The sequence below is a fragment of the Egretta garzetta genome, unplaced genomic scaffold (genome assembly GCF_000687185.1).
Source record: "Egretta garzetta isolate BGI_Z169 unplaced genomic scaffold, ASM68718v1 scaffold21, whole genome shotgun sequence".
Taxonomy (NCBI): domain Eukaryota; kingdom Metazoa; phylum Chordata; class Aves; order Pelecaniformes; family Ardeidae; genus Egretta; species Egretta garzetta.
This window is the reverse complement of record NW_009258668.1, coordinates 135,634-145,754: the sequence shown is the minus strand read 5'-3', so window position 1 is coordinate 145,754 and position 10,121 is coordinate 135,634. Positions and strand designations below refer to the sequence as shown.

Here is a 10,121-nt window from a genome sequence, read left to right as displayed (position 1 = left end):
GCCAGCCAGGCCCCATCACGTAACGGTGACTGGGGCAGACAAACGCCATCGCTCCCAACGTACCCCCCTGCCTTCTTCTTCCCCCAGTTTCTATCCTGGGCATGAGGCCCCATGGTCTGGAATAGCCCTGGGGCCAGTTGGGGTCGGCTGTCCTGGCCGTGCCCCCTCCCAGCTCCTTGTGCCCCTGGCAGAGCCGAGAGCTGAGCAGTCCTTGGCCAGTCCCAGCGCCACCCAGCAACAACCAAACCATCAGTGAGTTATCAACATTCTGCTAGCACTAAACCCAAACCACAGCACTGTGCCAGCTGCTAGGAAGAAAATGAACTCTGTCCCAGCCGAAACCAGGACAGTTTGATACGAATTCATGACTACTTTTGGTAAGTGTAAACCTTAAACGGGAAGTATTAATCATCAAAAACATTTGCTGAAGTCTTTGTTTCGGTATTTCCTTACCCAAAGGCGTGGTGCCTTAGGGAATATTGTTACTGTAGGCCGCTGTAAGGAGTCAGAAGCAACAGCCAGCACACTGCAGACGACTGCCGGAAAGGCAGCGTTAGCCCACGCAACGGGAAGCGCAGTTTTGTTAATACAGTCCCCCCAAATGTAACTGGCAGCCAACACGAGGGCAGAAAACACGTGGCTTAAAAAAACCCACTAATGATGTCTATTTTGAAAAATTTTATTTTATTTTTTTTTTTATGTTGGAAATGAGGTAATTTTCTCCAGAGTTTTATGTTTCTCTGATTCTTAATTGGTGTGAAAGGGACGGGCACAATCATGAAATTAAGTTTGGTAGTATAAACCGCTCATTTTTGGGGCAGAGTCAATGGGTTTGATCTTCCTTGCAAAGACTGCTTGTATTCAGCTTGATAGTTTGATTTAAAAAAAAAATAAAATAAAAATTGGATCCATTGCAAAGAACAAGCGGTGATAATTACAGCGAAGTAAGATCAGGGAATTTTCCTTTTGAAGGACAAGCAGCCTTTGTGAGGCCTGCAGAGCAGTTCTGGGGTTTTTTTAAGCATCACTTAAATTTTTTGGGGAGCTGTTCGGGCAATATAAAAAAAAAATATATATACCTTAGGTTTCCTTTTGTGGGCTGAATCAGTTGCATACAAATTTGTTCCCCGTTTGTCAACTCTATAAATTGCTGCCTATCATTTTCATTTGAAAATCAAGTAAGTGTTTCAGATAAAACATTTGGTCTTCATTATAAAGCTTTTGAGAAATTTTGCCAGGAACTGCACTAGATTCCTTGTTGCAGTCCCTGTCTATAAAGATATGGCGACTTCAGCCTCTACCACAGTTTGGTGCGGTCAGGAATACTGGGGAGAATGGAGTTTCTCAGGATTTGTTTTGGTTTTAATATTTTTTTTTCCATATGGGAGCAGGGATGTGCGAATGAAAAAGTTTCTCTTTGAGAAAAAAATCCTGATTTACCTTGGTCGTTTTTTGCATCTGTAGATTTACTTGAAGGACATTTTAAAACAGCCACGTTGAGTTCCGAAAATTTAAAAGTCGCGTTTAAGAACGACAAAACCAATAATACTTGCACATTTAAAACAGAAGATGGTTGTATTGCGCTGGCTAGGTAGCTTGGTAAATTTATGAACATTCACAGAGGTGGTTTCCAGCTTCTCCCCTTAGAGCAGCGCCTTTTCTCTGGAAGTTCTTTCCAGTTCGACTGCACTAGGGGTGGCGAGCATCCGTCCACGCGGGTCCAGCGAGAGGATCCATGTGGGCAAATTCCCCGTGCACCACTTTAAAAATACACTCTAAATCTTCTCGTAATTATCCATAATAACTTCTCTGCAGCACACTCACCACCTTCCTCTCAAGGACACCGGTCTGCGTGAGACAAGGCTTATCTGTTACGGGGAGGGCTCCCTGACAGCCCGTGAAGGTGCACGGTGCCTTATGCATTATTCAACGTATATGAAAGGTCCCGGTGCCCCTTCTGTTTGTTTCTGCAGTGTTTTAAATAATCTGTGAGCATTTAATGTGGATGAGAATTTGATGCCTGCTTTACCCGGCGCCCATGAGAAGCAGAGCCTTGTCCTTGTGCCTTCCCGTGCTTTTCCACGCGTAGTGTTGGCCGTACACAGCACTTGCCGCTTCCCTCCTGAGCACTCGAGTTTTGGTGATGCCTGGAAGGTTCCTTTGAGATGGGAGCAGGGATAAAACCAGGGCTGCTGGGGGGCAGAGCAGAGGATGGGAGGAACCGTAGCCCTCATGCATGCTGGTGTTTGCTACGCGAGCTGTGGGATGTCACAGCCACACACTGCAAAACCTGACTGCAGGAGGTATCTGTGGTGTGTTCTTATTCACGGGTATCTAAAGAAGAGAGAAGATGACTGACTTTCTGTTAAACAACCTGTACCTTGGGTTTCATTGTCCATTTTGTTGATCTCAGTGCTCAGGTACAAAGAGCTGTGGAAGAGCTGGCATCAAACAGAATCTGTCAAATTGAATTTTGTCATGAACTCCACCAGGATGAACTTTTAAAAGATACAATATAAATGCACATATTTTCAGTATCTTTATTTCCTTTAATAACTCTTTGTAGTGTGGTAGCCTTAGAAAACCACTAACAGAGGAACAGTCCACAGTTCCAGGCTGCATACAAAGTCGTGGCGGACATTTCATTAACGTCATCTTCTGAAGTGGGGCATTTTAATGCTTGCAACAGAGGAAAGGTGATGGTACTTGGGGTAGACACCCAGGTGATGCTGCTCGGGGCATCCCTGGGCTCAGCAGCTCTGCTCCCGGTGCTGCGCTGGGATGCCCGGGCTCCTCAGCAATGCACTTACCCCTCCTCCTGCTCTACACCCACACGTCCATTCGAAAGCTTTCTGAAACAAGGGGCAGGCCCCAAAGGCAGTCTGCCACCCCTTGCACGTGCAGGATTTGTATTAATCCTCATTCCTCTGCCTTGCACATTGGGCAGACAGCAGTGTGGGTTTTCCATATGGAAACTTGTTTTTGCATTTCTAACCTAATCTGAGAATTTTTTTCACTAGTGTTTCTCCTATGCATGACTTAACCCCTGCAGGGCCAGCCCCAAAGAGCCACCTGAGCCTATAGCATGGCTCACCCAGCATGTGCAAGAGCAGGAACCCTGCAATAACACCTGAGGTGCACTCAGCGTTGCTCTCACCCAAGCCCTGCAAAGGCTCAAATCGCAGTAAAATCCACACTGACTTTGGCAGCAGCAAAGCGAAGCTGATGTCTAGAGCCGTTCCATCATCTCACCTTTTTTAAGAATTCCTCTTGCTTTTTGGCTTCGCAGTCTGAGTTAGATTTAATGGGCATATAGCTGTACTGCTGTAACGTGCTGTCATGGTTTAACCCAGCTGGCAACTCAGCACCACGCAGCCACTCGCTCAATCCCCCCCTCCCTCAGTGGGATGGGAGAGAGAATCGGGAAGAAAATAAAAGGTTAGAGCCGAGGGCTGAGATAAAGACAGTTTAATAAGAGAAAATAATAATAATAGTAATACTGAGAATGATAACAGAATATACAGAATATACAAAACGAATGAGGCACAAGGCAATTGCTCACCACCCGCCGACCGATGCCCAGCCCGTCCCGAGCCGCGAGCAGTCCCCGAGCCGCGAGCAGTCCCCGAGCCACGATCACTCTCCCTGCGACCAACCGACCGACCGACTCCCCCCGAGCATGATGTTCCATGGTCTGGAATAGCTCTTTGGTCAGTTGGGGTCAGCTGTCCTGGCTGTGCTGTACTCCCAGCTTGTTATGCCCCTGGCCGAGCAGGAGAAGCTCAAAAAGTCCTTGAGTAGTCTGAGCACTGCTTGGCAACAGCTGAAAACATCCGTGTGTTATCAACATTCTTCTGGTGCTAAATCCAAACCACAGCACTATGCTAGCTACTAGGAAGAAAATTAGCTCTATCCCAACTGAAACCAGGACACGTACTAACAATGGAGGTATTGACACCCCCGTCTTGGCATCTGTTAATATTACTGCAAATGTAGTTTACGTGGCTGAAATGTGGTAGATTAGTACTAGATTTCCGCCATTTCAGTGCCCATTTTGATTGCATCAGCAAATTAAAATTTTGTAAAAGGTTTTCTGCCCTTAATAAACTCTCGATTGGTGGCCATGTAATAGATGAGCACTTCAGCACGCTGATGGGTGTAGTGAGAGCCGTGGAACATCTCATTTTAGCATCGCTGCTCCTGCGCAGTTGTCTCGAGATGTGCGGTAAATATTTAATGATTTTTCCTTTGTTTGCTGCCGATAGTGTCTGTAATAAGGCAGAGTATCGGCAAGGAATATTGCAATGTCAAGTCACTCTGCTGCCCAAAATGCGCATGATTCTTGCTTGTCTATAGACTAGTTGAAGTAACGTTAGAGACAACGTGGCTCTCTCTTCTTGTGATGCCGCCTTCTTAATTAGGGTTTTTTTTTGAGGGGGGGTCATTTCTTGGGAAGGCATATAAATAAAAGAAACTATAGATTTTGATGTTGAAAACACTGTGCAGTCTGTAAAGCACAAAAATCTATGCTTTGCCTTTTTTTTTTTAATAGAACAGCCTCTTGTTTGCTCATATTGACTTTCATTGTTCTCTGAAATTCATCCATCTTTGAGACTCCAAGGATTGCCGATAATTATGCACTAAGGCCGTTAATGGCCAGCCTATTTCTTTCTCACCCATCAACCAAAGTGGTGAGTGCTGGGAAGTCAAACTGCATTTCACTCCTTCGATACGCTCTTATTAGCTTCGAATGATGCCCCAAACGACAGCTGTGAAACCTCATTGCCTCTAACGAGGAGGCAGCACCCAGCTCCCGGGAGCCGCGTCCACCCCAGCCCAGTCTGCGCAGTGGCAGAAGCCCTGGCCGCCACTGCAGTTGGCCAGCGATATTTGAAAAATCATGGAGGGAATGGGGCTACCAATTCTGCTGGTCAGGTTTGAAGGGACAGCGCTTGAGAGCTGGTAAATTCAGCGTAAATGAGCTGAAATGACCAGCGTTTCTTTTTTAAGGAAGAAAAAGGTTATTTACCTTTTTAAACAAATGGCTTTGAAACCTAGGGGCAGGGCTGCAAGGAAATCCAGGCTCCTAAAGATGGAACTGCTCAGTGAGGTTTTTGAAAAAATGCCGCAGCATCTGCTTGGATGCTTGGGTGCTTGCACGCCACCCCAAATGGCTGCAAGGAAATCCAGGCTCCTAAAGATGGAAGAACTCAGTGAGGGTTTTGAAAAAATGCCGCAGCATTTGCTTGGATGCTTGGGTGCTTGCACGGGCGCTTTGTCCCATGCTGTAGTCTCTGGCTGGTGAGGGTCAGGAAGCCCCCAGAAGGGAATTAACCCCCTGCTTTTCCTGCACACAACAAAATTCCAAGTGCTGCGCTGCTGGGCTGCCCAAGGTTTGGTGCGGGACCCGGGCAGGCAGACAGCGGGCAATGAGTTTGCCATCCGTCACCTCATCTATCTGTTGCAGAAATGCTCGCCAGCAGGTTATTTCAGGGCGGCTCATCTCTGTATCTCTATTCCTCCTGGGTTGCGTGAAGGTTTAAGAAAGCACCCCGGGTTGCCCAGCGTGTGCTCCCATTCATTTCTAAGGTGAAGACAACAATCTGTCCCAAAATCTCTGACATTTGCATCCTTCTTTTGCTTTTAGGCTGGACAACAGCGCTGGTGGGAACAGGAAATTACAGTGAATGGAAATATTCAAAAGGGAGAATTAATTACCTACAACCTAACCGAGCTGATCAAGCCAGAGGCGTATGAAGTCCGTCTGACGCCCATCACCAGATTTGGGGAGGGGGACTCAACTATTCGGGTCATCAAGTACAGCGGTAAGGAGACCTTCGCATACGAGCAAATGCGTTGCGGTGCGTTCTGCGCAGGTCGGTCTGCTCTGCGGGTTACAGCCGCGCCGGGTCGCGCCCTGTGAACTGATGGCCAGTCCTGCAGGGAATGCTGCAAGGGATGCCTGTGGGCTTCCCAGAAGGAGGGTTCTGGGTAGAAGGAGGTAGAAACGAGAGTCTCCACCTCTGGGAATTTTCACAGTTAGTTAATAAATAAATAAATAAATAAATAGAAATCTCTGAACAGCCGAAATGCAAAATCATATCGAAGTTTTGGTGAAAAAAGGGGGGGAAATATGGCACCAATTAATGTTAACTTCATGAAATAGCTCATTTCAAGACTTTATTCTTACTTAGAGCACTGTGAAGGGCAATGAATTTTGAAGAGAAATCTACAAGACACGTAGTGTTCTGAAGGTGTCAAATCAGTGTTTTGATAGCATCAAAATATTTGTTTCCCCCCCCCCCGGATGAGCACTTTTTGAGAAGTTTTTATTTGAATGTGAGCGATTTAAAAAAAAAAAAAAAAAAGGTGCCTGTTTCTAGTCCTATGCAAGTGGAAAAGGGCATTTCTACCTTCCCTCTAAAAGGTCATGCTATGACAAAGATTTGTCCACTTTAATTTAACAAGAAAAGGACAGTATTCGTACATCCCTCCGCTCAGTCTCCCAGCATTGCCAGGCAGCAATTCTCAAAGCTCTGAAAAAATCCCACAGAATACCTTTCTCAGGGTATTTATTTAATGAACAACTGAATCACTTTTTCATTTTTCTTCTGTAAAAAGAAGAGAAGACTGAGAGGGGACCTTATCAACACCTACAAATATCTTAAGGGCGGAAGTCACGAGGACGGAAGCAGTCTGTTTGCAGTGGTGTCCAGCGACAGGACTAGGGGCAATGGGTGCAAACTGAAACAGAAGAGGTTTCAGTTGAATATGAGGAAAAACTTCTTTACTCTAAGGGTGGCAGAGCACTGGAACAGGCTGCCCAGGGAGGTTGTGGAGTCTCCTTCTCTGGAGATATTCAAAGCCCGCCTGGACGAAGTCCTGTGTAGAATGCTCTAGGAGAGCCTGCTTTAGCAGGGGGGTTGGACTAGATGATCTCCTGAGGTCCCTTCCAACCCTTGCGATTCTGTGATTCTGTGAAAAAGTGCAATGAACGGGCAAGAGGCACCTTAGAGAGAAGGTAGCTCTACTGAAGAGATCACGGTGCCCTTTGCACAGGGAACCTGACGTGCTGAACTGAATGCTTTTGTAATTGAAAATGGGCAGTGTGAGGGAGGGGAGATATTTGTAAACATGGCATCATGAAAGTATGAGTTTATCATCTGGGGACAGACTTTTTAGCAGGGCCTGTAGCGATAGGACAAGGGGTGATGGTTTTAAACTAAAAGAGGGGAGATTCAGACTGGATATAAGGAAAAAAATGTTACAATAAGGGTGGCGAAACACCGGCATGGGTTGCCCAGAGAGGTGGTGGATGCCCCATCCCTGGGAACATTCCAGGTCAGGTTGGATGGGGCTCTGAGCAACCTGATCTGGTTAAAGGTGTCCCTGCTCATGGCAGGAGTTGGACTGGATGGTCTCTAAAGGTCCCTTCCCACCCAAAACATTCTATGATTCTATCATGAGGAACCTTGCTAACCCACAGGACAAAAGCCAGGTGACACTTAGGTCAAGTCACAGCTAGCCATGTAGGTCCAATTGCTCCAGGAGCTGGATCCAACAGTAATTAGTGCTGTACCTAAGAGAGCCCAAAGCAAGGAATCACATGCAGGAGAAGGTCCAAAACCAACCGTTTGCTTTTTGTTCCAAAAGATCAAGAATTACTTTCAAGAATCATTATCAAATAATTTAAAATAGTGAAGAAATCTGAAAAAAAATTCAATGTCTTGTGTATCATATGTGGAATTCTTCATGACCAATGATTAGCTCAGCCCTCCTCAATCTCATCATACATTTATTTTAATCACTGTGTTAATACCAAGGGAAAAAATCATCTTAAACATCAATTCTAAAGAACGTAGTTGCACATTTCAGTAAATGACGGATCTGCTAACGATGGTGATGGCCGAATCTTAGGTTTCGCCTATTAAAGGAAATTGTTTGCAAAGTCTGCTTTTCCCAAAGCTCACGAGAACAAAATCTTAGTTAAAAGAAGGACTTGTTTACTAAATCTATGAACATGCAAATGAGAAGATGGTGGTCATTTGGCTGCAGTCCCTGTTGGACTTTGGCTCCTCTTTACCCTACTACGTGCCTATTTTCTGGCACAAGAGGTAAGAGCCTGGTCTCTCTGGGGATCCCCACATGCACAAGGGAAAGTCTCAGGGTCTTCCTGAAGGTGATCAGGAGCAGAAGCTTCATTCAGATCTTTGGGATTTCTCTGCAGCAGTCCCAATCTCTCCGTGCTGGACATGATAGGGAGACTTGTGTGCTCACAGCCAGCTCATGCCAGAGCCACTGCCTGCTTCCATGGACGTCGAAATTTGTCCAATGACTTAAATACTGACCAGTGCTCCTATAAGGAGAATAAAACCCACCATTTAGGTCACTCAGTCACTACTGCTATCTTTTGGTGCTGGTTGTACGCTGGCGAGTCTCAGGTGGTTGATTGAGGTCTCAGCTACGGCTCACAACCATGCTGAGCTTGAGGTTTTAATGAAACGTTATGTGATTTACATTTCTAGCCCCTGGCTGGCAGGAAGAACATTCCCATGCAGCATAAAAGGCGTATTTTGTCTACCGCAAATTTTTCTGCTGGGATCTGCCATTAGCGCAGATGTGCATCACAGCCCCTTTCAAACGCGCTGATGAGGTGCCAATGCAAAATCCAGTCGCCCAGGAGAGAGGAAGCTGTTGCCTTGTGCCCCAGATGGAGAGATGCTTTTGGAGCAATACTCAGTGCTATTACACTGGTGACGACAAATTCACAGCTTCAGAAATCGTAAGCCAGATGCTAATCAAGAAGATAAACCTAAAGTGACTTCCCTTTGAAGAGTGATCCCAGAACCGCTGAGGCTTTGTGTGCTTAACATATGCATTTTATCTCAGCATTCGTCCGATGATTGTAGCGTCAGCAAACTGGTACCAGGCTAATTTTAAGGATGTTGTAGCTTCGGCTATAAAATAATATCACATACATTATTATAGTGCAGATCCGATACTTACAATCTGAAATGCTGGAGTCTTAGAAAAGCAGTTAATGGGCACACAGCAGCAGGCCTGCATCGATGTAAGAAATAATTATAAACATTACGCAGAAAATAAAAGACATCATGCGAGTGTTTCTTAAAAGGAGAACTAAGATCATTTTTCACAGTTCTCTCCCATTACATTTTTTTAAATCATGAGACCTCAGGCAAGGAGGAAAGCATTGATTTTTCATATTTTCAGTGGGATTTTGTGTGCACGTGAGCCTTTGCGTGTTCAGTTTTGATCAGTGCCCCAGAAGCACACTGGCCTCTGGCAGGGTCAGCCCTTCTTTCTCATCCCACCACTTTAGGAATACCCTTTTGGGAGGACCAGGACCCAGGACCACGTCCATTCAGGTCTTTAATATCTCCAAGGATGGAGACTTCACGATCTCTCTGGGCAACCTCTTTGGTGCTCAATCACCCTTAGAGTAAAAAAGCTTTTTTCTCAGGTTTAAAATGCACTCAGTGTATTTGTATCGCCGGTGAGGATTCCTACTGCAAACATTTTTTTCCCTCATTTTTTTAAGTTTTAAGCAGGCTAATAGCTTTTCACCGTGTTTGAAAGAAATGCAGTGTGAAAAGCAGATCGGACACATCGTAGTTAGAGTTGCTAAAAATAGCAGCAGTGTCTTTTGCCTTTACGAAGTGCATTATCTTTTACAGCTGAGTTTCATTTTTGTGCAAATAGAGGATAGATAAGCCATGCACTACCTAGATTTTCCTGTGACAGCTTAAGCTTGTCTTTTGTGGTAGGACAATCTTTGGTAGGTACCACAGAGAAATGATTTTTCAGAAGAGTTGTAAAGTGAGTAAGGATCAACATGACATCCTAGAGTATTGGTTGCATTTGCTGCCTTACTAGAGAGGAGAAGGCTTCTCCAGATTTCTTCCAGGGGATGAAACACCCTCTGGACATGCCCACATCTCTCCACTGGCTTTAGAGAAGCTCCAATCACAGAATCTTGGAATCGTTTGGGTTGGCAAAGCCCTTTCAGCTCCCCCAGCCCAACCGCCCCCCTACCCCTGCCGTCCCACCCCCAAACCCTGGCCCTAAGCACCTCGTCTGCCCGGCTTTTAAATCCCCCCAGG

At 45.7% G+C, this 10,121-nt stretch overlaps 1 protein-coding gene across 1 annotated transcript in view; it reads left to right on the top strand.

The window, feature by feature from the left end:
* Nucleotides 1–10,121, top strand: part of MDGA2 (MAM domain containing glycosylphosphatidylinositol anchor 2) — a 325,099-nt gene that overhangs the window by 285,462 nt on the left and 29,516 nt on the right. Inside the window, exon 11 of the mRNA XM_035888425.1 lies at nt 5,648–5,825. Coding sequence (XP_035744318.1) covers nt 5,648–5,825 — 178 coding nt within the window. The remainder of the gene's footprint in view (nt 1–5,647; nt 5,826–10,121) is intronic.